The 26,100-nt window shown below is 38.3% G+C and overlaps 1 protein-coding gene across 1 annotated transcript; it reads right to left on the bottom strand.

Annotated features, from left to right (window-relative positions):
- Nucleotides 1–13,140: 13,140 nt before the first annotated feature.
- On the bottom strand, nt 13,141–25,298 carry AMBN (ameloblastin). Its single transcript, XM_029235890.1, has 11 exons — nt 25,284–25,298; nt 24,253–24,321; nt 21,505–21,555; nt 20,167–20,214; nt 19,569–19,679; nt 17,313–17,537; nt 16,362–16,400; nt 16,038–16,097; nt 15,901–15,945; nt 15,425–15,469; nt 13,141–13,620 (listed from the first exon to the last, which is right to left on the bottom strand). Exons 1-11 carry the CDS (start codon nt 25,296–25,298, stop codon nt 13,141–13,143), a joined length of 1,188 nt encoding a protein of 395 aa, XP_029091723.1.
- Nucleotides 25,299–26,100: the final 802 nt, after the last annotated feature.

A 26,100-nucleotide genomic window follows, 5' to 3' on the forward strand; every position in this document is an offset into this window, starting at 1 on the left:
AATGAAAAAGGAGAAGTAACAACTGACACTGCAGAAATACAAAAGATCATAAGAGATTACTAGAAGCAGCTATATGCCAATAAAATGGACAACCTGGAAGAAATGGGAAAATTCTTAGAAATACACAACCTTCTGAGACTAAACCAGGAAGAAATAGAAAACATAAACAGACCAGTCACAAGCACTGAAATTGAGACTGTGATTAAAAATCTTCCAACAAACAAACCCCAGGACCAGATGGCTTCACAGGCAAATTCTATCAATATTTAGAGAAGAGCTAATGCCTATCCTTCTCAAACTCTTCCAAAATTCAGCAGAGGGAGGAACACTCCCAAACTCATTCTACAAGGCCACCATCACCCTGATACCAAAACCAGACAAAGATGTCACAAAGAAAGAAAACTACAGGCCAATGTCACTGATGAATATAGATGCAAAACTCCTCAATACTAGCAAACAGAATACTAGCAAACAGAATCCAAGAGCGCATTAAAAGGATCATACACCATGATCAAGTGGGGTTTATCCCAGGATTGCAAGGATTCTTCAAATCAAGGATACGCAAATCAATATATGTGATAAATCATATTAACAAACTGAAGGAGGAAAACCATATGATAATCTCAATAGATGCAGAAAAAGCTTTCGACAAAATTCAACACCCATTTATGATGAAAACCCTCCAGAAAGAAGGCATAGAGTTAAGTTACCTGATCCTAATAAAGGCCGTCTGTGAGAAGCCCACAGCCAACATCATTCTCAATGGTGAAAAACTGAAACCATTTCCTCTAAGATCAGGAAAAAGACAAGGTTGTCCACTCTCACCACTATCATTCAACATAGTTTTGGAAGTTTTAGCCACAGCAATCAGAGAACAAAAAGAAATAAATGAAATCTAAATCAGAAAAGAAGGAGTAAAGCTGTCACTGTTTGCAGATGACATGAATCTATACATAGAGAATCCTAAAGATGCTACCAGAAAACTACTAGAGCTAATCAATGAATTTGCTAAAGTAGCAGGATACAAAATTAATGCACAGAAATCTCTGGCATTCCTATACACTAATGATAAAAAATCCGAAAGAGTAATTAAGGACACACTCCCATTTACCATTGCAACGAAAAGAATAAAATACCTAGGAATAAGCCTACCTAAGGAGACAAAAGACCTGTATGCAGAAAACTATGACACGGATGAAAGAAATTCAAGATAATATAAACAGTTGGAGAGATATACCATGTTCTTGGATTGGAAGAATCAACATTGTGAAAATGACTATACTACTCAAAGTAATCTACAGATTCAATGCAATCCCTATCAAACCACCAATGACATTTTTCACAGAACTAGAACAAAAAATTTCACAATTTGTATGGAAACATAAAATACCCTGAATAGCCAAAGCAATATTGAGAAAGAAAAACGGAGCTGGAGGAATCAGGCTCCCTGACTTCAGACCATACTACAAAGCTACAGTAATCAAGACAGTATGTTACTGGCGAAAAAACAGAAATATAGATCAATGGAACAGGATAGAAAGCACAGAGATAAACCACGCACATATGGTCACCTTATTTTTGATAAAGGAGGCAAGAATATATGATGGAGAAAATATAGCCTGTTAAATAAGTGGTGCTGGGAAAACTGGACAGCTACATGTAAAAGAATGAAATTAGAACACTCCCTAATACCATACACAAAAATAAACTCAAAATGGATTTAAGCTCTAAATGTAAGGCCAGACACTATAAAACTCTTAGAGGAAAACGTAGGCAGAACACTCTGTGACATAAATCACAGCAAGATCCTTTTGAACCACCTCCTAGAGAAATGGAAAAAAAAATAAACAAATGGGACCTAATGAAACTTAAAAGCTTTTGCACAGCAAAAGCAAACCATAAATAAGATGAAAAGACGACCCTCAGAATGGGAGAAAATATTTGCAAATGAAGCAACTGACAAAGGATTAATCTCCAAATTTTACAAGCAGCTCATAGAGCTCAATATCAAAAAAAGAAAGAAGCCAATGCAAAAATGGGCAGAAGACCTAAATAGACATTTCTCCAAAGAAGATATACAGATTGCCAACAAACACATGAAAGAATGGTCAACATCACTAATCATTAGAGAAATGCAAGTCAAAACTACAATGAAGTATCACCTCACACCAGTCAGAATGGCCACCCTAAAAAATCTACAAAGAATAAATTCTGGAGAGGGTGTGGAGAAAAGGGAACCCTCTTGCGCTGTTGGTGGGAATATAAATTGATACAGCCACTCTGGAGAACAGTATGAAGGTTCCTTAAAAAACTAAAAATAGAACTACCATATGACCCAGCAGTCCCACTCTGGGGCATACACCCTGAGAATACCATAATTCAAAAAGAGTCATGTACCACAATGTTCATTGCAGCTCTATTTACAATAGCCAGGACATGGAAGCAACCTATGTGTCCATTGGCAGATGAATGGATAGAGAAGATGTGGCACATATGTACATTGGAATATTACTCAGCCATAAAAAGAAATGAAATTGAGTTATTTGTAGTGAGGTGGATGGACCTAGAGACTGTCATACATAGTGAAGTAAGTCAGAAAGAGAAAAACAAATGCCGTATGCTAACACATATACATGGAATCTAAAGAAGAAAAGGTTCTGAAGAAGCTAGGGGCTGGACAGAAATAAAGACGCTGTCATAGAGAATGGACTTGAGGACATGGGGAGAGAGAAGGGTAAGCTGGGACGAAGTGAGAGAGTGGCATGGACATATATATACTACCAAATATAAAATAGATAGCTAGTGGGAAGCAGCTGCATAGCATAGAGAGATCAGCTCAGTGCTTTGTGACCACCTAGAGGGGTGGGATAGGGAGGGTGGGAGGGAGACGCCTGAAGGAGGGGATATGGGGATATATGTACACATATAGCTGATTCGCTTTGTTATACAGCAGAAACTAAAACAACATTGTAAAGCAGTTATACTCCAATAAAGATGTTTAAAAAAAGATAAGCAACTGGAAAAGATTGGGTTTTTAAACAAAAGAATATTTTTCTTTGATTTATTTTTAAACAATGAAATAGATTTTCATAGATTTTCCTGCATTGGAAAAGCTTCCTGAAGAGAGAAAATAATATAAAAGAGATATCATATATGTTCAGTTTTTTAAGAACTGGTTTCTGAAATAGTGGAAGATTCCACTATGAAGGAAGAGAAAAAGTTTCTCCAAATCATTAAATCTCAGAGGTAGAAGAGACTTTAGGATTATCTAAAGGGATGGTGTCCTTGTTCTAGTTTCACAGACCTAAAGCCTTGGGATAATCTTTGAGTCTTCTCCCATTCCTCGGAAAATCCCGTCAGCCCTACCTACAGAATAGATCCAGAATCAGACCATTTTGCACCTCTTCCACCCACTGTGGTCCAATCTTACCACCTTAGTGGCCCCTCTTCCTCCTTTTCAGTTTATTCTCAAATTAGCAGCCAGAGCAATAAATATATAAGTCAGATCATGACCTTCCTCCAATGGGTCCTCATCTCAGCCTGTTTTAAAGACAGGCTTTAATTAGCCACAAGCCCCTATGTGTCTGATCCCAACTCTCTGATGTCCTTCTCCTCCTACTTTGTGTCTTTCCTCTGCTCAGGCCACACTGGCCTTGTTACTTTGTCTTGATCATACCGGGTATGCTTGTACCTCAGGATCTTTGCTATGCCTTTTGCTTAGAATGCTTTTACCCAGAGTCTATGCGGCTTACTCCCCTGCCTCCTTTAGGTCTTCACTCAAATTTTACCTTCTCAGTGAGGTAAAACTGTAGCCCTATCATCCTCACTAATCCCCTCTCCTGCTTTATTTTTCTCGATTTCACTCATCATCAACTGACGTATATTTTCCTAACAAAGCTTTTGTCTGTCTTCCTCTTCTGCAATAAAGGCAGGGAATTTTATCTGTTTTGTCCATTACTGAATTCCTAGCACCTTGAACAATAGTAAGCACTCAGTAAATATTTGTGGAATTAAATAAAATCTGGTAATTCAACCACTTCATTGTGCATATAAGGTAGGGGGGGGATGATGGTCTAGAGAGATTAATTGATTTTTTTAGGGTTCCACTCCTGGTCAGGGTCAATGTTGGTGGCACTGACTTTCAATTTAATGTCCATTTCAGCACACGATGTTTTATTTTGAGCAGTTATTAGCAGTTGATAACCACACTCCAGGTTTGATACTCAGTACATCAAATAACGATAATGGGAGAGGCAGTCAGCCAGAGAGAGTGAGAGAGTGAGAGAGAGCAGAGAGCCAGAGGGTGCGAGAGAGGGAGACACACACACACACACACACACACAGAGGTTGGGGAGACAGAAAGGGCAGACAGGAAAAAAGACTCAGAGGACAGAGACAGTCCTAACTGGATTCATGCCTCCAATCGTCCCCCATTCAAAGACACCCTCCAACCCACTTCACTACTATCAAGGTTAATTTCACCCAGACCAGTTCTGGTCCTGTATCACTCTTCTCTGAGAGCTACAGAACAAAATGTACACTCCTTAGCTGGGCATACAAGTCACTATCTGCCTCCTCTTGTTTTTCATAACCTAACACTAAAGAATATTTCCTGACATCATGCCACTCTTGCCATATTATTTCCCCTCCCCAGACTCTCCAGAGCTTTCTAAATATTTGTCCATCTGCATTTGTGGTTTTCTGAGCCTAGAATTCCCTCTTTACTTCTTCCACTTAAAAAACTCTGTATCTTTTCAGAGCCAACCCCAAAATACCCTCTTCTGAGAAACTCCACCCTTCTCTCCCAGCAGAGTCAACTTTTCTGTTCTTTGAGTCCTTATCTAAGCAGCAGCATTTATCGCAGCGCCTGAGTTACCTACTCATCTTGGTATCATTGTGTCTCTAGTGGCCAGCACAGTACCAGGGTCTAGTAGGTGCTCAAAATGTGTTGGCTGAATGAATTAAGTACAATCGCAGAAGCTTAACTGAACTTGACTCTTATGATAAGTAATTATGGGCAGTATAAAATAGGGGACCATGTACATGTAGCTGCTTATACAAAATGACTTAGGCTATTGCCTACTTAAAGCCCTCTCTTGTGGCAACAAATAATTAGTCTAAATTAGAGACTCATTAAGTCTAAATGTGCAATGGCAGTTTTTACTGGCAAAATTCTCACCAGCTTTGCTTTCTTTTTCAAAATCTATGGCAATTATGCATTTTTAATTCATTAAGTCATTCAGTAAATATTTATCAGGCACATATTCTGAGTCAGGTACCATTCTAGCATCTGGAGACACTGAGGTAAGCAAGACAAATATCCCTGCTGTCACAGAGCTTATGGGCTATAGCAGGGGAGGCAGATTTTAAACAAACATTACACAAATAATTAATTCATTGCAATTGTAATGATAGGCGATATTATATACATCAATAGTTCTAAAAAGCACAGTAATTGCTAGCATTTATGGAGCTCTTAATATGCAAGTCACTATTGTAAGTTCTTAACAAACATGTTGAGTTTTAATACCTTTCTTAACCTTGCATGTTTTGCTTTCACATAAGGAAGCCATGGCACAGAATGATGAAGGAATGGGGTCACCAACCAGGAAGGGCAGAATTGGTATTTAAACTACTGTGCTGTACTGCTGTCTAATGAAATCCAGGCATGGGGTCAGGGTTAATTCACAGGTTTCCTTCCGCCTGTGTAACACCAAGACTCAGAAGGTGCTTTAGAAGTGGTAGCAGGTAGCACAGAATAACAGACTGGGAATACCTTGGTCAGACTGGCTTCCAGTGGGTCCCATGTTCTTCTCTGTGTAATTTTGAGCAAGTTATTTAACTTTTTTGGCATTCAGTGTTTTATTTTTAAAAATTGTAATGTACCTTAAAGGTTCTCTAAGGACCTTTCAGTTTGGAAATCATCCTATTCAAATGTCACCTCCTCAGTGACCTCTCCCTAACCACCCCGTAGTATCTTCTTCCTCCTTCTTCCCTCACTCTGTTTTAGTTTCTACACAGGGCTTATCATTATTTAACATTGTATCACAGATTTGGTTTTCTGTTTACTGTTTTTTTTTTCAATGCCTGAAATAGTGCTTAGTGCATGGTGTTCACTTGGGTCTTTGTTGGACAAATGTGCTTTCCAGGAGACTGGGATAGGTAACCACCCTCAGCACCAGCATGGGATCTTTCACAAAAGTATGTGCTTGGCACTAACATTTCTAAAACTGCAAAAAAGGAGACAAAATCTATGTTTTCAACACCCACACCTTTCATAAACTTGGCTTGAATGTAGCTGACTTGGCATATTTGGGCATGGGCTGGGTATAAAAGGAAGTCTCAGAGATCCAAGACAGAGGGATAGTCTTAGGATTTCTGACTTTCTATCTTCCATTTTTTCCCCAAGGTTTTGCCCTGTAGTAATGCTGTAGCTTCTGTCATCTGGGACTTAGCCTTCCTTGCATCATGGAGTAGCATAACCCTAGACAGTCATATTGAAATCATGTCTAACCTGTGCTAGACACATGACTCCAGGGCTGACCATTTTATGTCAGTTTTTCTAAACACATCTTTAAATAACACCTCCACATTTCTAGGTTGTGAATATATTAGAATGTAATCCCCATCCACTTGGGAAAACCCACAGTCATTTCCTTCGCTGTGCTCACATAGCTTATCTTTAAGTCATTATCAAACTGGTGGTTATGTGAGGGTTTCTGGGCAGGAAGGTGCTGAGCCCTGTGAAAGATGAAAGTGCGGGCAGAGAGCTGAAGACATCAGCAAAAGGTATGCTGACAAACAGCTTCATAATGATCATTTCTCAAAGCTGGGAGTTTTGTTTCTAGCGTCTGGCTTCTGCAGAGTGTGGTTGCCAGTACTCCTACTTTCCCCCTAGTCTCTAGTGTTTATGGAAGAAAGGAACTGTCTAAACTTTGGGTTTGGTGCCCCTCTTTGCAAAATGCAGCCCAGCCTGTGTGTTGATGTCCTTTGACTGATAGTCACATGCAGCCCATATGAGCTGACCTTTCAGTACGAGCTGCAGATTTGGATGGAAGTGGAACACACCTAGGAATTCAAAGCTGTCATGAGTTGGAGACTTGTTTTCCCGAAGAGAGTACTTTCAATTTCTGAAAAATTCAGACTATGAGTCAGGGTCAGTTTGAATATTTGCTCAAGTCATACAATACCATATACTGGTAGGTATATGAATGATTAGACTTTAGGCTGTCTGAGTAATCTCTGAAATTGTAGGGAGAATTTTATGAATACTAGGAAAGATGATTCATAGCTTTCATTTGATTCTCAAGTGGATGCTTGACTGCTGTGGAGGGTCTGTGTGAGAGTGCTGAATGGGAAATCTGAAGATCTGCATATTTCAGCTATTAACAGCAAGTAGAATTTGAAAAAAGACATTATTTTTCTGGACATTATACTCCTCACCCATAAATGAGAAGATTGAATTAAGTTAGTGTTTTCCCAAACTTTATTCATATACATAGTCATTTATGTACTACTGCCTTCGTGATTGTTGCCATATCCTACCCTAATCTGTACTGTTTACTTAATTTCAAAAATTTTAACACTTAAAAAATAAAATTTAGTTTAAAAGGAACCTCATTTTTGCATCTGTAAATGGAAAACCATCATCACTTGATGTAAGTAAAGTATGGTTATTTATGTACTACTTCAAAATTATTGCCTTTACACTGATGGCAGGTGTGACAATTGAGACACATTGGCATAATGGATCTATTATGTTTACCATTCCAGATTCACTCCCAACCTTTCTCCACCCAGAATGGCCTAGAAGACACTTCCTTGACTAAGGCATTATGAAGAGCTCTGTGGTTTTATCCTCTGTAGGTCAGATAAAATGATAGGGGCTGCTGCTTTGGAATATCAATGGGTAATATAGAATTATGAAATAATAGAGGCCAGGTGGTGACGCTTATCTCTCAGAGACAAGGAGGATATAATAAGCCACCAGATGGAATGGTAGTCAGTGTGCTTTGACCTACAGGGGTCTGTGGTGATGACTAGTAGATCATGGTCTCTAGAAAACAGTAGATGGACATCCTGTTAAGGTGCTGCTTGACATAAAAAGATAAAAAGATTTTGGTTCACTAGGGGCAGGACAAAAATAAAGACGCAGATGTAGAGAATGGACTTGAGGACACGGGGAGGGAGAAGGGTAAGCTGGGTTGAAGTGAGAGAGTGGCATGGACATATATACACTACCAAATGTAAAATAGATAGCTATTGGGAAGCAGCCGCATGGCACAGGGAGATCAGCTCGGTGCTTTGTGACCACCTAGAGGGGTGGGATAGCGAGGGTGGGAGGGAGATGCAAGAGGGAGGGGATATAAGGATATATGTATACGTATAGTTGATTCACTTTGTTATACAGCAGAAACTAACACACCATTGTAAAGCAATTATACTCCAATAAAGATGTTAAAAAAAAAATTCTAGGTTCACCGAACCTAACTCAAGTCACCACAATGGAATTCACAGTCTCTTATCTAGTTCTCAGACCTAGAGCCCCTTAGCTGAGGGGAGATGAGGTCCCTGAGGGGAGATGAGGTCCCTGTGAGAAAGACCACATATGTATATTATGGAAGTTTCCTTAGATTTTCTCCAGAAAGACTTGAAGCAGTTTACTGTGGTGACTGTGTAGGGTGGAGTGAGGGAAGAGAAATACCCAAACTTTCTGGAGGTTATTAGATAGTGGTTATGAACCTGAAAATCTTCATATTTTACCAATTAAAGCTTACAGAAGTCATATGAGAGATGGAATCTTGGTCTACATCCATCTAACTGTGGCCCAATGACTCTATCTTGTGGTTATTTCCCCAGTCCCAGAATATATAGTCAGAATAGTTATGCCTAACAATTGGCAGCATTCCACATTGATTCCTACCCCAGTGGAATGAAAGCTATAAGTAGGAAGGTCCAAGTGGAAGGAAGCTCCTAGAACTGTATTCCTTTCTTTAATCCCTCAACAAGATGGTAAAACCTGTAGGGGGAACTACAGAGATTAGTGTCACCACTGAAGGCTTGGGAGATGACCTCCCACATCCGCACTTAACTCACTTGTTTGGCTGATGTAAATGCTATATGGGTCATGGGGACACAGTGGATTATTGCAAAATCAATCAGGTGGTGATGCCAATGGTAGCTATAGTTCTAGATGTGGTAGCTTTATTGGAACAAATCAGTATAGCCCATGGCACTTCATATGTAGCTATTGATATGACAGATGCTTTCTTTCTATTCCAATCAGTAAGAAAAATCAGAAGCAGTTTTCTTTTAAACGGCAGGGACAATACAAACTTAAACTGTTTTGCCCCAGGACTGTGTCACCTCTCCTGCAATTTGTCATAAGATAGTCCTGAGGGTCCTTGATCATCTTCAAATCCCACAGGAAATCATGCCAATCCATTACATTGAAGACACAATGCAACAGGTTTTGATTAGAATGAAGTAGCAAGCCAGAGGGTGGAAGATAAATACTGCAGAAGTTTATGGGGCTCCTGACATTTCTAGAGGTCTAGTAGTCTGGGGCATGTCAAGATAACTAAAGTGAAAGGCAAGTTGCAGCAGCTTGCACCACCCTACAGTAAGAGAGAAGCACAATGCTTTTGGATTTCTTTGTGTTCTGAAGACAACATATACCACCTAGTGTATAATTTGAAAGGCTGCCAGTTTTGAGTGGGACTTAGGACAAGAGAGGAGTACGTGTTGTAGCATAAGCTTCCCTGTCACTTTGGCATTACGACTCAGGGCTTTATGGAAGTATCTGTGGACCTCTGACAAGTCCTGACAGGAGATTAAGAGCATGGAACCTTAGGGTTCTCCTTGTGAAAAGAAGTTCTTATCTTGCTACTGGACCCTAATAGACACAATATGATTTTGGGATGCCAAGTGACTATGCTACTTGAGTTACCCATCTTGAACTACGTGATTTATGATCCACTGAACCAAAAAATAGTATAAACAGCAGCATTCCATTGTAAGTGAAAATGATCAGGCTTTAGCAGGTCTGGAGGCATCAAGTAATTTGCCTAAGCAACAGGTTCAGGTTCCTCTTTATAACTTTGATGGCTTTCCCTCAATCCACACATTTGGCTTCACGGGGAGTTCCATATGACTAGAATAAACAGATGTCAAGGTTTGCCCTAGGTAGTACTGGTTTACACCTGTTGTCCGACATTCATTCATCATTCATGACACCACTTTTCATTATCAAAGTATCCTAGTCTGGAGAATCAATTATATGACTACCTTATTTCTGATCAATTAATGGAGAGGAAAGAGTGTGTGTGTGGTTCATGGATTTCTATACTCAGGTATCAGCTGGAAGTGCACGGTTAATGCACCACAACCCCACTGAGTAGGCAGAATTTTAGTTTGTCTATTTTGTGTGGAAGGACAAATGGCCTGAGATATAGATCTATACAAACTCAGGGACAACACCAGATTGGTCAACTGGTCAAGGACTTGGAAAGAGCAAGATTGGAAGATTACTAATAAGGCAGTCTAGAAGGCAGGCTATTTAAATAGAGGCTTTGGGATAGGATGCAGTAGGAAGATATTCATTTCTCATATAAATTTCTGGTAGAGGGAAGCCATAGTAGAAGAAATTCTCAATAATTAAGATGGCTCCTCCTGTGGGCGACATTTAGCCTCTTTCCCTGACCACCTTGGTGTTTGCTCATGGACTGGTGTTTGAGGTGGCTATGGTGGCAGGGTATCAACAACTTGGTATCCCACCTTGTCAAAGTTGATCTAACTATTTACACAATTAAGTGCCCAGCCTGCTTTGAGCCCTTTATAGGACAACATTCATCAGAGAAACCAGCGTATGTGAGCTCATAAATGTATGCTCTGAATTACAAAGAAGGACGAAAAAGGTAGTGTGTGGAAGTGTGAATAGAAAAGCACAATTTCGTCAGATAATGGGAAAATTCCATTTCTCCACTGTTACTGCTGCTGTTTTGCTTGGTTCTCCTTATGAAAATTATCAGTAGGAAAAGAAGGAAACTACTATGATTTAGCAATTTTATCTGTGTACTTTATCTCATTTAATTCTCACAACAACCTTGTGAGGTGAGTTGGGTTGTAGCTCCAATTTGGAAATGAAAACACAGGAGCAGAGAGATTAAGTCTTACTTCCAAAGACTCATAGCTGATTAGATGTGATGTCAAGGTTTGAACACATATCTCTCTATATGTCTTTTACCATACTGCTTTTTTTTTTTATGTGGACCATTTTTAAAGTCTTTATTGAATTTGTAACAATACTGCTTCTGTTTTAGGTTTTGTATTTTTGGCCCCGAGGCATGTGGGATCTTAGCTCCTCGACCAGGGATCAAACCCGCACTCCCTGCATTGGAAGGCGAAGTCCTAACTACTGGACTGCCAGGGAAGTCCCCGTATTGCTTTTTAGAAGACTGTCTGGAGTGCTAAGGTGAGTCTCAGTGGGCATCTGCTGGCTACCATGGCAGTCATTCTGTTACCCTTACACCTTTGCCAGAGCCACTATGGGACAAAAACTGAATTTGAATCTCCTACATCCTCCTTCTGCTCTAGCCCATGGAGTGGGGGTGAGCAGAGCTCTGCCTGGAGAAAGCGAGAAAATAAGAGGTGGCTGCATCGTCCTGTTAAGGCTCCTGAAGTATCCCAGGTCAGGAGGCATCTCAAGGCTCTTTTCCTTGGCTGCATCTCCAAAATCTCCACAGGGCATGGAGGGGAATCTGAGCTCCATGGAGCCTAAGACCTGGGCTGGGCAACTTGGGAGGAAGTGGAGAGAATGGGGGAGGAGGCTCCTTTTTAGGGATGAGGCTAATTTTCAGATCTGGCCTTGGAACCTCTTAATTTAGGCAAATAGACGTGACTGATATATACCTAGCTTTGGTGACAAGTAATGATCATTTTCTGGTTATCGTTTTCCCACATTATATTTCACAGAAATGAGCTAATTCTTACATGGTGCCCACATAACTCTTCTTGTGTTTCTTCCTCTTGGAGGCCTCATTCTACAGATGCTTTTGATACTGTTCTGAGAAAACTTATGTGATCCCTCCCATCCCCTCCCATGCTCCTAACCTTAGGCTGGAGACACCCCTAATCTCCTCTGTGGTTCAAGAATACCCTGTACTTGGCCTTGTTATAGCACTTTCACATGTTTGCAGGTTTGGGAGTATCTATTTTGCAGTGTTGTTGTGAGATAATACATGTAAAGTACTCGGGCTTGGCCTAGAGCGGCTGTTTTTGTTATTACTGTGGTTGCTTGTCTGCTTGTCAATCATCCCTATTGAAAGCTCTGAGGGAAGGGGCTGTGTCGCTGTTCCCTAGCACAGTGCCTAGGACATTGGTAGATACACAATAAACTTTCCAGGAAAGAAAAATGAGTTGAATAAAATGGGTTAAAGAGTAGCAAATACAGGGGATGAGTATGCTTTTCTTAATAGTTTGAATATATGTAAATAATAACCGTATAATTTCTGATAGTTTCAGTGAGAAAAATTTTTATTTAAAATAGGCTAGATGCTTTTACTAGATTAAATAAAATACTCTACAAATGAGAATTTTAAATCCAGTATACCAAACCCAGTAATACCAGTCAGGGCTTGTCCACCAATCCCCATTTAATAACATTTAAATGAAATAACTTATAATTCTAAGAATATGTGCCTTTGCTTAGAGAAAAATTTCCAAAGCAATGTCACATTTCCTGGATATAACAGTGTCATGCTAGTAAGAGAAATTCTATAATGTCAAGACAGCTAAGAAATGGTGACTTTCAAATGCACAGACCCTTAGACTTGCTCTGATGTTATTAATAGTATTTCTAAATCACAGAGACAGGCAACACATTTTATTTCAATAAGAGAATGAAAGCAAGAAGGGGACCTACACTATTTCTAGCCACTTATATTTATTAGTATGTGCTTAACATTTTTAATGCCTTTGCTGCAGAGGGTAATAAGTGTTTTCGCAAAAAGATAGACTATTGGGACAAAGCTGGGGAGCTTGTGCATACAGAAAGTAGCTGATATCTCAAGGCTCTCAGGGCTCTTGGAAATGCCATGCATCACGCTTAATCTGGGGCTGCTGGGCCTTGTTTCCTGGCATCTATGTGTGCTGACTGTCAGAGGTCACTGTGGAATCCATGGTGGTTTCTTCCTGGAGACTCAGAGTTGTGGTCTCATCAGCACTGTAGGTCTCATAAACATCAGCTAATCCAGGGGTCATCAGTGGGTCTGCAGCTGCTGGGGTGACCCTGAGGGGTCCCCTGCTCTGCCCTGCAGGGCCTTTTGCTAGGTTGGGGATATTGCCTTTAGGATTAGCAAGAAGCCCTCCAAGGGCACCAGGTGCTAGCTCTGAAAGGAGAGCTGGGTTTTCCAGATTGGCTGGGTTGGCCTCCGGCACAGGGGGGTCTTGTGCACCTCCTTCTCCCTTCTCCGGGCCTTTGGTTCCAGCGACTGGGGAGTCAAATTCCAGAGTAAAGTCCCCACCCATGGCTGGATTGGGGGGCATCCCTTCAAGGCCGGGCCTCATGCCTCCAAATCCCGGGAACATGGCTCCATAGGCCATGGGGCCTCCTCTTCCTCCCTGGAAAAAAACCATTTATCACATATTATTAACTATACGATGACATTATACCAGTCAGATTCACTGAAAAACCATAAAAAACTGATAGGGAACAGAGAATTGGCTGACAGCTTTGTGTAAGCACATTTCTCACTAAATTGGCTTCTGTACTTTTCTGGGTGGGGACGCTCACTTCTTTGAAAGGGAGATGAAGACCCTTTGAATGCCTGCCGAAGGGTAAGAGGGAAAGAAGCAGGGAAGTAGGACAGAACGAAGTCTACAGGCAAAAGGTAGTTTGAATTTCATTTTAAGAAAACAATAAGCAGTTGAAAAGGGCAATACCATCATAAGACAAACAAAATCTGAAGCATTCCTGAGTTTGTTGAGCAGAGTTTTGGAGGACATTGTCAGTATCATTTCTCAGTATCCCTCAAAATGAATGAAGCCCCATGTAATATTTTTTCTTTTGCTTTAAAAATTTTTCCTTCCTTCCTTCTCTACTTCCTTCCTTCTTCCCTCCCTACCTCCCTCTGTAGAAACAGAAATATTTTCTTCCTGTGGACAGTTAAAATTCTAGAACTGACCATGTGTCCTTTTTTCCTTTGTTGCGAAAAATGTCAGGACCAAATCTTGGGCTTCTTACAGCAAGTGTGCAGGGCTTTGTAACTTGCATATCTGTATTCTCATTTCCTCATTTTAAATTCTATCTTCAATTTTTTGGTTATATTTATTGTGTTTTTCATAAGCTACAGAAAAATCTTTTAAGAATGAGGCAAAATATAAATTAATTAAAATTCTAAAATAATAATTAACACACTTGAATTTTCAACCCGTTTCGTTGGTGTTATGTAGAGTCCGTACTTTTTCCTCTTATCTTCTCCTGGCTCTCCACTCGCAGATTTTCCCATCTCCTCCAGGGATGGCACTGTGAACCCCTGGGCTGCTACCTTTATCACATGATTTTCACATTTTCTGCCCCTGTGTCTATTTTTTCCACTGACTAGACTGTGAACTCCCTGAGATCAGGAACCTTATCTTATTTATCTTGCCTCCATAGGATCTTTTTATGTGTCTCACTCACAGAAGGCACTCAATAATGTTGAGATTCAAGTTTTCTTCAGTGATAGCATGTTTACATGTATTTATTAACTCAGTAGGATCCGTAGTTGATAATGATTTGTTAATTCAGTACGGTTTTGTTTTGTTTTGCTTTGTGCTCTAACAGATTTAACGTAGAAATTTCTGAGGGAAAAAAGTCCAGTTGTGTGAGTCTATTGATCTCAAATTTTAAAGTTGTAATATGCATAGATAATGATAAGAGAATAACAATACACTTGACTTACATTGTTAATGTACTTTGAATTTTACAATAATCAAATTTTAAACTTGGTTAATTTTGTTTCTTTTGATCTCTCAATTTTGAGGTCTGAATGATTTGCAATTTTGTTGAATTTGTTGTTTTGAGGGGTTAAGTGGTCTGAGAAGTAACGGAAACTTCATGAACCATGTGTATCTTTTTTGGTTTGAAGCGTTTGCTGTTCAGTAATGGTGGCTTTTCAAGAGAGGTTTCTCCTGTTCTCATATTCAAGAAATGGGGCAAAATCCTATATGCAAGAATGGTCATCACTCAGAAACGACTATATGGGAAATGTGATGAAATCTTTGCATACTGCTTCAGGATCAAGCTTTTGGTTTTGGAGTGGAACAACTTGAGTCCCATGCTGTATATTCAGCTATATTCAGGGCCAACACCTCTTGCAGCCAGTCATCTGTGACTGTTCTCCCTTGGCCACTATTGTAAGTAGACTTTGAAGACATTACTCACAGCCATTTCTTCTGAGCTCATGATGCCAAGTCTGGCAGGAGCGTTCTGTTCAAAAAGAAACACAGCATCATATTATGAGCCAGCTGACTCCTATTATCTTTGTAACTACTCAAGACAAAGTTAAAAGTCATTTAGTCTTTCTTTAAAACTTAATATTAATACCGTGTCCAGAGGCAGGGTAAAGTGGAGAGATGAGTCATTATTAAATAAATGTAGCCAATTTGGATAATTAAGATAGAAAAGTTACCTTTTCTTTAATGCCACTGTGTGTGTGTGTGTGTGTGTGTGTGTGTGTGTGTGTGTTTGTATGCCTGGCCAGAATTATCCAAATAGGAAGTGTGCCTCCTTGCCATTTCAGTTGCTAACTTAGGCATTCAGAGAATATGGAATCTATTGTTTGAGGCCTAGATTTTATAATATTATCTCTTAAGAAAACATTTAATTAAAATGATACTTTTTATAGGATAAAGACTTACCAATTGATTTGCTCCATAGGACATGTAAAATATTCCTGGATAAAGCTAAATATAAATACAATAATCATCACAAAATGCATTTCCCAAGAGAAAAACTTTTAAGTAAATCACAGAGAAGTGGTATTAAAAAAACTTACTGGAGATGGTTTATTTTGTGGCACTGGTCCCAGAGATATCAAACGGGCTATTGGAAACATCTTTAAGTGGTAGAAAGAGAATAAGCAATTCATATTTGCTATAACACAGGCAAACCTCCCATTACGGCCATTTCTAGGAATTATATGAAACTTATTTTCAGATGGATTACTATGATAAACAAGTATTTAATACTTACACAAACAAGGGAACACGTTATATTTCATATTTATGGATAAATGGGGCAATTAAAAATTTTTACTCTCCTTTCTTGAAGTATAGAGATGTATTTCCCAAGAAAGTGTCTTACTGAGATTTGTACTTACCGATGGATCTTGTGGATCGGCAAAATTCATTCCTGGCAACTGCATTACAGAAAAATATTAAAATTACTGAACAATTAAAATAGACGAAGTGAACTTAAAATGTTCTTATCTTATTTACGATTATGATAAAACAATCTAAAATGAATTTCCTTGTTTTTACTTTCATTTCGCCTCTGAGGGTACAACCAAAGAGATTACAGTTGCCCTTTACTGACATGACTCAAGTGCACAGAGAGGAGATGGGGCATGTCTGTCATGAGTTTGCTTTGTTTTGCAGAATAGAAAGTAATGAATTTTGGAATCAGAGCATGCCAGATTGATTTGAATGCTGGCTGTGCCACTTAATTTTTGTGTAATACTGGGAAAATTTTATAACCTCTTAAAATATGTCTTTTTAAAAAAGGATGATAATATCTATCTTCATAGAATTGGAGTCAGGATGGTATGTGGGGATGTTAAATGCCTGCAGCATACTAGTTACATGATACCTTCCTTTTCTGTCCGTTGCTCTTTTCTCAATATTATTACCTGATACTTTTGCTTGATTGTCTTCTCTATTACCAGATAGAGAAATAATAATGCAAAAATACTATTTGCAATGCTGAGGGATCAATCACTTTTCTCAGTCCTTCCAACATTGAAAAAAGAGCCTGGTGATAAGAAGCCTGGAATTCTCTGGGCTGTCCTATTTCCTCTGAAAGCTTTCATCTTTTGTAACTAGGAAACCAATTATACAGGAACAGGATCTTTTAGAATCCATGCCCCATCTCAGATGGCAAAGGGCAGGAATGGATATTTATATTCTACTCCCAGATATGTCAATTGCTCGAAAACATTTGTATTTTCATGCATTATGCCCAAAGCTCTGATTATTTAAATGTGCTCTGCAAATCGATTTTCTTTCACTAAGTTAATGGACGATCCAGATCTGACTTCAGAGAAAGGAATTACCTCAGTCTTTGGTGGCTTTTCTGATGGTGCCACCTGTTGAATCATTGGCCCCTCTGATTGCTGCAAGGGTGGATGTCCCGGGTAAATCAGAGGCTGAGGTATTCCCTTCTGGACTGTGTTCTGGACGGAGGTTACAACGGTGGGCTGGAGGAAAGGTTTCTGTCCTGGCTGTGGAGGCTGCAGGGTTGGCTGAGGTGGGGGATGCACAGGCAAAGAATATTCATACTGCAGAGAAATTTGAAAGGAGCGTCAGGAAGCGATGGCTCACTGAACTGTGGTGTCTGACAAAGCAAAAGGGCTTGGGGAACTTTCTACTTGGAAGAGAGTCTAGGAGACTTGTCTTGCAGATGTGTTCCATAGGAAGCACTGATTCACTTAAAGTCAGTGTTTTTGGGAGCAGTCTGGTAGGTGTTTACCTCCCCTACTTCCTTTGGGACTATGACTGTGCATGAAGATGGAAAGCTATATGAACTTCTGGGTAGACTGAGCCGTTTTCGTCCTCTGGGTTCCCACAGCTGCCTCTATGTATCTCTATTTTAACACTTTCCCACTAGATTACAGTTACTCCTAATAAAGCTTTGTCCCTTGGTCAGCTGACAGAGAATAATGTCTTATTTATCTTTATAGCCCCAGGACTTAACATAGGTCCTAATATGTGACTGGCACAGGTTAGATAATATATTTTTTGAGTTAATGAAAGGAGAAAGGGTAATTAAATAAAATACCAATCAAATTCTTACATCATGAGTTCATTTTGGAAACAATCAAGTGGAGAAAGAATCACCATTAACATAATTTACTGTCCCACTAAATGTGGCTTGGTGAGTAATGCTGCTTGTTATGGAAAACCATCTGGAATCAAAAGTTCCTATTAAAACAACCATGTTTTTTTGCTCCTCTTTGAAATTACCTGTTGTGAACAGCTCCCTATTATTTTTAAATTATTTGCAAGCTCCTCAAAGTGGCTTAGAAGTCTCCACCTAGAGGGGTGGGATAGGGAGGATGGGAGGAAGATGCAAGAGGGAGGAGATATGGGGATATATGTATATGTATAGTTGATTCACTTTGTTATACGGCAGAAACTATCACACATTGTAAAGCAGTTACACTCCAATAAAGATGTTAAAACAAAACAAAAAACAGGGCTTCCCTGGTGGCACAGTGGTTGAGAGTCCGCCTGCTGATGCGGAGGACACGGGTTCGTGCCCTGGTCCGGGAAGATCCCACATGCCGCGGAGCGGCTGGGCCCGTGAGCCATGGCCGCTGAGCCTGCACGTCCGGAGCCTGTGCTCCGCAACGGGAGAGGCCACAGCAGTGAGAGGCCTGCGTACTGCAAAAAAACAAAAAATAAACAAAAAAGAAGTCTCACAACAATCTGGCTGTGCTTCATCTCTTCAACCATTGCCCATCTCTAAACTCCTGGGCTTTCATTACTTGTACCTCATTCATTACTTATACCTCACAACTTAGCACCTTGTAATATGTTGTCTTGTCTTATCCCCTAATCAGATGTGAAATTTTGTAAGCTTTGAAGGCATTCTTAAACACCTTCACTTTCATTTCCAATCTACCATTTGGTTTATGTATTTGTTAGGTATCTAATAAATAATGATTAACTGATTGAGGTATTTATTAATTGCTTAGGGTTTATGATTTTTTTTTTCCAGTACGCGGGCCTCTCACTGCTGTGGCCTCTTCCGTTGCGGAGCACAGGCTCCGGACGCGCAGGCTCAGCGGCCATGGCTCATGGGCCCAGCTGCTCCGCGGCATGTGGGGATCTTCCCGGACCGGCGCACGAACACGTGTCCCCTGCATTGGCAGGCGGACTCCCAACCACTGCGCCACCAGGGAAGCCCTATGATGTTTTAACTAGGAATGTTTGGCATCATTTTAAATGTGTCTTTTAGTAATTATTTAAGGAATCTTGACGGAAATCAGAATTTTCCAGGATAGAGCCTGCTTTCATTTTCAGGCTAGTTTATTTATTGTTCATATCTTTAACATAGGTATCTATGTTTTGGAAGCCATATCTTCCTATTTGAAGTAAATATACAAATGGGTTGAAAATTTGGACCATTTTATTTTAAATTTTCCTAAGTACTAAAAACAGTTATAGGTTTTGATTTATTGTTATTTGGAAAATTTTTTATTCATTACTGTTACCTGTCTGTGGTTACTATATGACAACTTAGAGAAGGCAAGCAGAAGAATATTTTAAAGCTTGAAGTTTCAGACACATTGATGCAATTAACTTACCTGTTGAGTTTCATGTTCCCTTGGTCTCATCCACGGGAAAGAGGAATGTGGTGGGAGGAGACCATGCATCCACAAAGAATTAAATGATTTCCCAAAGCCAAATCTTGAATACTAAAGACATGGAGAAAAAAAGTATGCTTATATTTCAGTGTTTTCTTAAACTTGGTTTCCATTTTCTAAAAAATCCACAAAAAGTGTAGAAATAGCAAAACTTAGAGTGTTATTGGTTAATTTAATGTGGCTAGGTTAAATCTTCCAATAGACTTGCTTTTTATTCTGAGCCAATGTGACATATTCCCATAAACTTCTTTGAGATTTTGCTTTTTTAAGCATTCATATTTTGGGCTGCATAATAAAATTAATAATACAAAAAGAATTTTTTTCTTACTAAAGAAAATTCAACATCTTTATTTTCTCCTACCATCCTGTCCTAGGTCCTTATTTTGTTTTAGCTTATCTCAATTATTCATTTGCTTTTTCAGTATTTAGGATATTGTTTATTCACAAACAAATTTTATGAATTACAGTGCTGCTGCTAATATCACTACCACCAACACCATGAATATTTGCAATAAGAATTATTTGAAAATAAGGTTACCTGAGAAAGCACGTTTAATCCCTGCAAACTTCCCAACTGTCTCATTGTCTATCAAGAAAAAAAAAAGTGGGTTAGTGTTTGTCACATATGTTCCTTTTGTGTATGACACAATTGATTTTCAACATATGGTAGTATTAGCACAAAGTTTGGAGTGGGTCAATTTGAATAAAATAAGAGACACAAATCATCAGTAAAAAGTAGAAATGTTAAATGTGGTTCTGCCATTGTTGTTATCATTGCTATTAAAATAGTGAGCTTGCTTTTCATCATTAATTAAAAGAGAGAAAATATCATTTAAGTGGAGGTCATATTGAAACATGGGAAAATAGTTCATTGAATTGAAATATCAATATAATCACGAGGACATTGTCTCATTGACTCTTTTTTCCCCCATTTAACTTACTTTGTCTTTTATAAATCCAGCCCAAAGAGGAATTTGAAAAAACAGGCAAACAAACCAAACAAATTAAAACAAAACAACCCTACCTCCTTCCCAAGTAAAAGTTCTCAAAATAATAAATATAAAAAACACTGGGGAAAATGGTAAGTATCTAGATAGATGGTCAAGAATGCTGCCAATTCAACAGAAAGTCAATTTCATTTTTTCCTGGGAAGAGGTTTAGAGTGCTTTGCATTGAGTTTAAGCTAGAAAGTAAGAAAAAAAAAACAAAACTCAGTGAAATTAGCTTCATTTTGAAATAAGCTTCTAGCACAAAGTATCGATTTCCCTCAGACCGTCATGATATAAATAAATTTTGCAAGGCCTTGTGAAAAATTTGTAATCTCATAAATATTTTTCTATTCATAACTGTTTATATTTTTTACTGATATCTGAAACATTTCTATTTTGCTGGGGTTTTCTAGACAGAGTATATGTTAGGTATAAGAACTGCAATAAGACAGACAGAGCCTATGCAAGAGGCACTATAGTACAGTGTTAATGCTATTTACAGTCCTCATAAACAATTACATTTTGTAAGATAAACTTTCCTCATGGGAACTTTATCATATGCTATATGGAGAAGGAACTAAGTATAAGCCATTTGTGACTTCAGAATAATGTGTTTCAATTAATGTATATATATGTATTAGGTATTAAATATTAGTACTGCTTTGACCACACACAGATGATGTTCTAAAAACCAAAACAACTGAAAATTTAAAATTGCAGTAAAATTATAAGATGAGCCTCTAATAAATGTCATAAACTTCTCTAGAACTGCACAGGAGGACAGCCACTGACTTCTGGCCAGGAAAACTGAGAAACAGCCCATGTATTTCTCTTATGAAGAACATACCAATGTAAAGATTATATGTAAATACTCTGACAATACATACCTCAAGGCTCAAACTAACCATGCCTGGTGTCCCAGGTTGCTGAGGAAACACCTAAATGGAAATAAAAATAATTTTGAATTTTCTTTGATGAGAAACTTCGTTACACACTGAAAATAGAAAGCCACACGTATACATAAGGGCCAGCTAATACTGGTTTATTACCCAAATGACTTGAGCTTTTGGGTAGAATGAAGAAGAACTTAAATTGTTTGGAGTATTAACATAATATTAAAATTTATTTTTTTGGCTGCACCGCACGGCTTGTGGGATCTTAGTTCCCTGATCAGGGACTGAAGCCAGGCCCTTGGCAGTGAAAGCATGGAATCCTAACCACTGGACCACCAGGGAATTCTTAATATTTAATAATTTTGCTCCCACATGAATCATCTGCCCTTTATCTACATCTTAATGCTATATTGCTTTAAAAGCAAAATTTGATTTAGTTTGAAAGTTATGTTGAAAACAAATGAGAAGTAAAAGAAACAAAATAGAAAACTAATAACTCAACTTAAATATTATCACATAGAAAAGCAAAGGGAACAAACTCGAACTCAGTTTTCTTGTGTGTTTGACAAATCTACATACCTGGTTTGTGGAACGTGGTGTGGGATCACGGCATTCGGCAAAACCATGTGTAAAACCTAACTTGCCTCCCATTCAAAGGGCTTCAACAAATCCTCCATCATCTTTAGTGAAAGATTATTATTTTTTAAATGTTTTTTCTTTTTTTTAATTTTTATTGTGAAAGATTATGTATAAACCTGTTGATCTGTGTTTATATTTTTGGGATCATATAAAAGGCATTTTTTCTGAAATAAAAGGTATTCTAGTACCAAGTACTATTATACTTACTGTGTTCATTTAAAAGTTGTTAAAAAAATATAGCTATATTTACAGCTAGGTTTTTAAACTGTAAGATATTTTCCTTTCTAAGCCAATCCTTATTAATATGCATGAATACAAGTGGGGAAAAAAATCAGAGAATGGAAGAGAAGAGTAACAATTAGAGTAAATTGGATTTTAAGGGGTTTTTTTTCTTTGGATATTCTTACATCTAGGGTCAAGGGGTTTTAATGCCTTACTTCCTTCATTTAAACCACAGGTATTTTTGGAGTCTCCACAAAATGTATTGGGATTATTTTTCCTTTGTGAGGAGGTTCAGGAATATTTTTCTGAGCATATGTTATTTGTCTCCACGTCCTACATTTTTATACAGGTAAAATCCTACCTTCTGGGTCATGGTGCAAACTTCTTCAAATAATGCAGTTTTGCAAGTGGATAGAAGGGAAGGAGTTATAAATGTGTAGCAAATACTCCAAGTAGAGAAAGAGGTTACCTTTGTAGACAAAAAGAGTGATATGTGTATGTGTGTGGTGAGAAAATTGTTTGGAATTTGAGGGGATGTGAGAGTAGAGCCTTATTTCCTCCTATTAGCCAGTACAAAAATAAGGTAACTGGGATAGATTCAACTACAGGACAAAGTATACTTTGCTTCTATTTGATCCAAGTCATGAATTAATGAGCAATATTTACATGAATGCAGATAGACAGAGGATATCTTTCCCAGGAGGAAGTAAAGGGAGAAGAACATCTGATTTGGCAGTTGGCAATCTTAAGCCATTGTCCTCTTGCTCAGAGTGGACCTGACTGACACAGGTGTGAACCGTTGTAAGTTCCAAGAGTGTTAAGGTGTTAGACTGATGGTGGATGGCTGAGGTGACCCCAATGTCAGTATCATACAAAGGTAAGCTAAGGTGGCAGCTTTAATTTTTCTTTCATTTAAAATTCATGTTGAGTAATGTAAAAGAAACTCTTTTTATCTGTAAGATGGAGGTTTTCATCCTAGCAGTCAGTTTTCATCCCCCTTTTTTGAAATGTTTTAACTTTAAGAAGCTCAAATGGCTACTCCTTTGTCTCAAGGAACTTAAATATTTAAAGTTCATTTAAGACCACCTATGAGCTCCTCAAGACAAGAGACCACGTCACATTTAATTTCACATCTCCAATGCCAGCACATTGCTGGATACACTGCAGGTGCTCGGTCAATATTTGTCAAATGCATGAAGCAACTGAATAATGTCTTCATGTAAACAGAATCACATGATATTGGCTGGAGTAGTTCAGTGCTCAAAGGATTGTATTCCTATGAAATCATCTCAATATATGATGGAATGTACCAGGTGCAGGACTGTAACATACAAGTAGCCCATTGCATGGCGTGTTTTAATTTAAGAAACTTCAGGGCTTAGTCACACAGTATCTCCCTATAAGGCAAATTTGTTGGTTAATTACTAGCTTCAAATGGAATTACTTAGCTCAGTTTTGTAACCATAGTAATTTGGCTAATGTTGTTCTTTTAAAAATGAAGAAGAAAATGTACTTTACTTTTTTGGAGAAATTTCCTCTTTCCATTTTGATTTCATAATGGTAGCAGGTAATTGATAATAAATTTGTGCTGTGACATTGTTGGAGACCACATACATCTTTTAACTTTGAGTGAATGGAATAAGATGTAGAAGTTGTCTTTGGAAAATTTAAAATATCTTTTTGTATAACAAAATTTTATATTTGGCTTACTGCTTTTGGATTATAAGGGCTGACATCTGGGCACCTGTCTTTTGACTCAGTAGGAAGATACCACTGGATTAATCCCAATGAGTCCAATTATGGACACTCAGCCACTTCCTTCAGTGTTGTTTGGCATCTGGCAATGTCTCTACTAGGGTACCCTCTAGAAGACTGACTTACCGGCACTGCAGAACTCATTTTCAGGAGGCACAGGATCAGTATCATGTCCTTCATTTTGAAAAGTGGGATCTGAAACAGAGTTGCATTGGAGAATCAAATCGGATGAATTTTTATTTCAGAATGGCTAAAAGACAATATTTCCATGAGCTCTTTGCTCTTCCAAAACGACTAGGTTCAAAACAAAATAAAACCAAAACAGGAAAATGTTGCTAAACAACTGATTTTTATTTATTAGTTTTTGGAATGAATTGACGAGCAATTAAAAAATTTCTAAGTACTTTTTTTTTTTACAGAGCTACCACCTAAATGAACATGTGGGAACACTTCCATGAATATTTAATTTCATCTCATAAATGAAAATGAATTAAATGAAATTCATTAAATTAAAATTTTAAATGTGAAATGTTCCACTATGTGAAATGTTGGTCTATTAAGTGTAATTCACAGGAATTTTTACTTTGTTTCCCTCCAGAATAAATTTTGAAATGCATTTTAAGTGTAATACAACCAACAGTCATTTCATAACAAACCTTTATATGCAGATATAAAGGGTATACTATTCTATGTTTAGGTTAGCCAGGAAACCATGCCAATAATTATCATTTAAAAATAAAAATTAACTAAATATTTTAATTTCCTTTGATATTAGTGGAAAATATGTCTCAAAATTGAGTTTTCCTCTTTCTAAAATGAATTATCTCTTCAGTTTATTCTATAAGTCCAGAAGGCACTTTACTCTCACATGAACAGAAATCTGACTAGTCAAGAGATTTGCTCAACTTCTAATACTTTTCCAAATTAGGTACTGTCACTAACAATCACAAATAGTAAAAAAAGTCTATAGGCAAGTCTTTTTGTCCTTAGCTGAAAGGGTATTAGGCAGGTCTCCTCTGGAACATGCTAATAATGTTTCACAATAAGCTATTATTCAGCTTCTGGTGACAAATGAAGATAAATCCTCTTTATAAAAGCTGCCTGGAGATAGGAAAAAAGAACAGGAATCACATGGAAATCATAAAATCACACTTTACCTTCAATGCTGGCATGCACTGTGCTCTCAGGGCCTGGTGATGCCAACCAAGATAGTTCTAAGAAAAGAAGATTAAAATTTTTTTCTGGACTGTGCCTGAGACTCACTCTGTATCCCTCATTCAGGGAAGACCTGAAACCTTTATTTAAAGTGCCAATCCACCAATCAAAGTAAAGCTAAATGGGGGAAAAAAAATCACAACTCTGCTCCTGCAATTAGCCCACACCCTTTTATTTCATGCAAGGACATTGGCCCAGTAGAGTCTCATTATTTTTAATTGTAACTCAACCCCTGTATTTATTCAGAGAACTCGATTGCAGAGAAGACACTGAAGGAACAATAAACATAAACTCTGAAGACAATGGTTTTGGTGAGCTGGGGGAAATATATGTAAAATAGGGGCAAAATAAACCCTTATCTGTTTTGTGCAGGTTTTTATCTTCAGGTAAAGTTAGTGACCAAGAGCTAGTATTCTCAGGATTTTCACTTTCATGTTTGTTGTGGTAAAAGTAACGCTCCTCCCTTCTCCCAACATACACACAATCTAGAAGGAAACACTAAAATAACTTTCTGGGTTTAGAAGAGAGGATGAAAATATTAGATGGATAATGAATATGTTATGACTTTTTCCTCAGAATTTCCTAGATATTTTCGTATCTGAAGATTATAGACTAGAGATAGCCAAACTTTTGCAAGAAGTTTCAGTTGGACCCTCTGAAATAATCACCTCAGGTAAACTTTTAGTGCATATTCTTTGGGAGGAGGGAGACATAAATCAGGGCATTCTCCATGAACCAATCAAGTCCACGGGAACTACT

The sequence above is a fragment of the Monodon monoceros genome, unplaced genomic scaffold, assembly GCF_005190385.1.
Source record: "Monodon monoceros isolate NGI ecotype Baffin Bay Population unplaced genomic scaffold, NGI_Narwhal_1 Super_Scaffold_20, whole genome shotgun sequence".
Classification (NCBI taxonomy): domain Eukaryota; kingdom Metazoa; phylum Chordata; class Mammalia; order Artiodactyla; family Monodontidae; genus Monodon; species Monodon monoceros.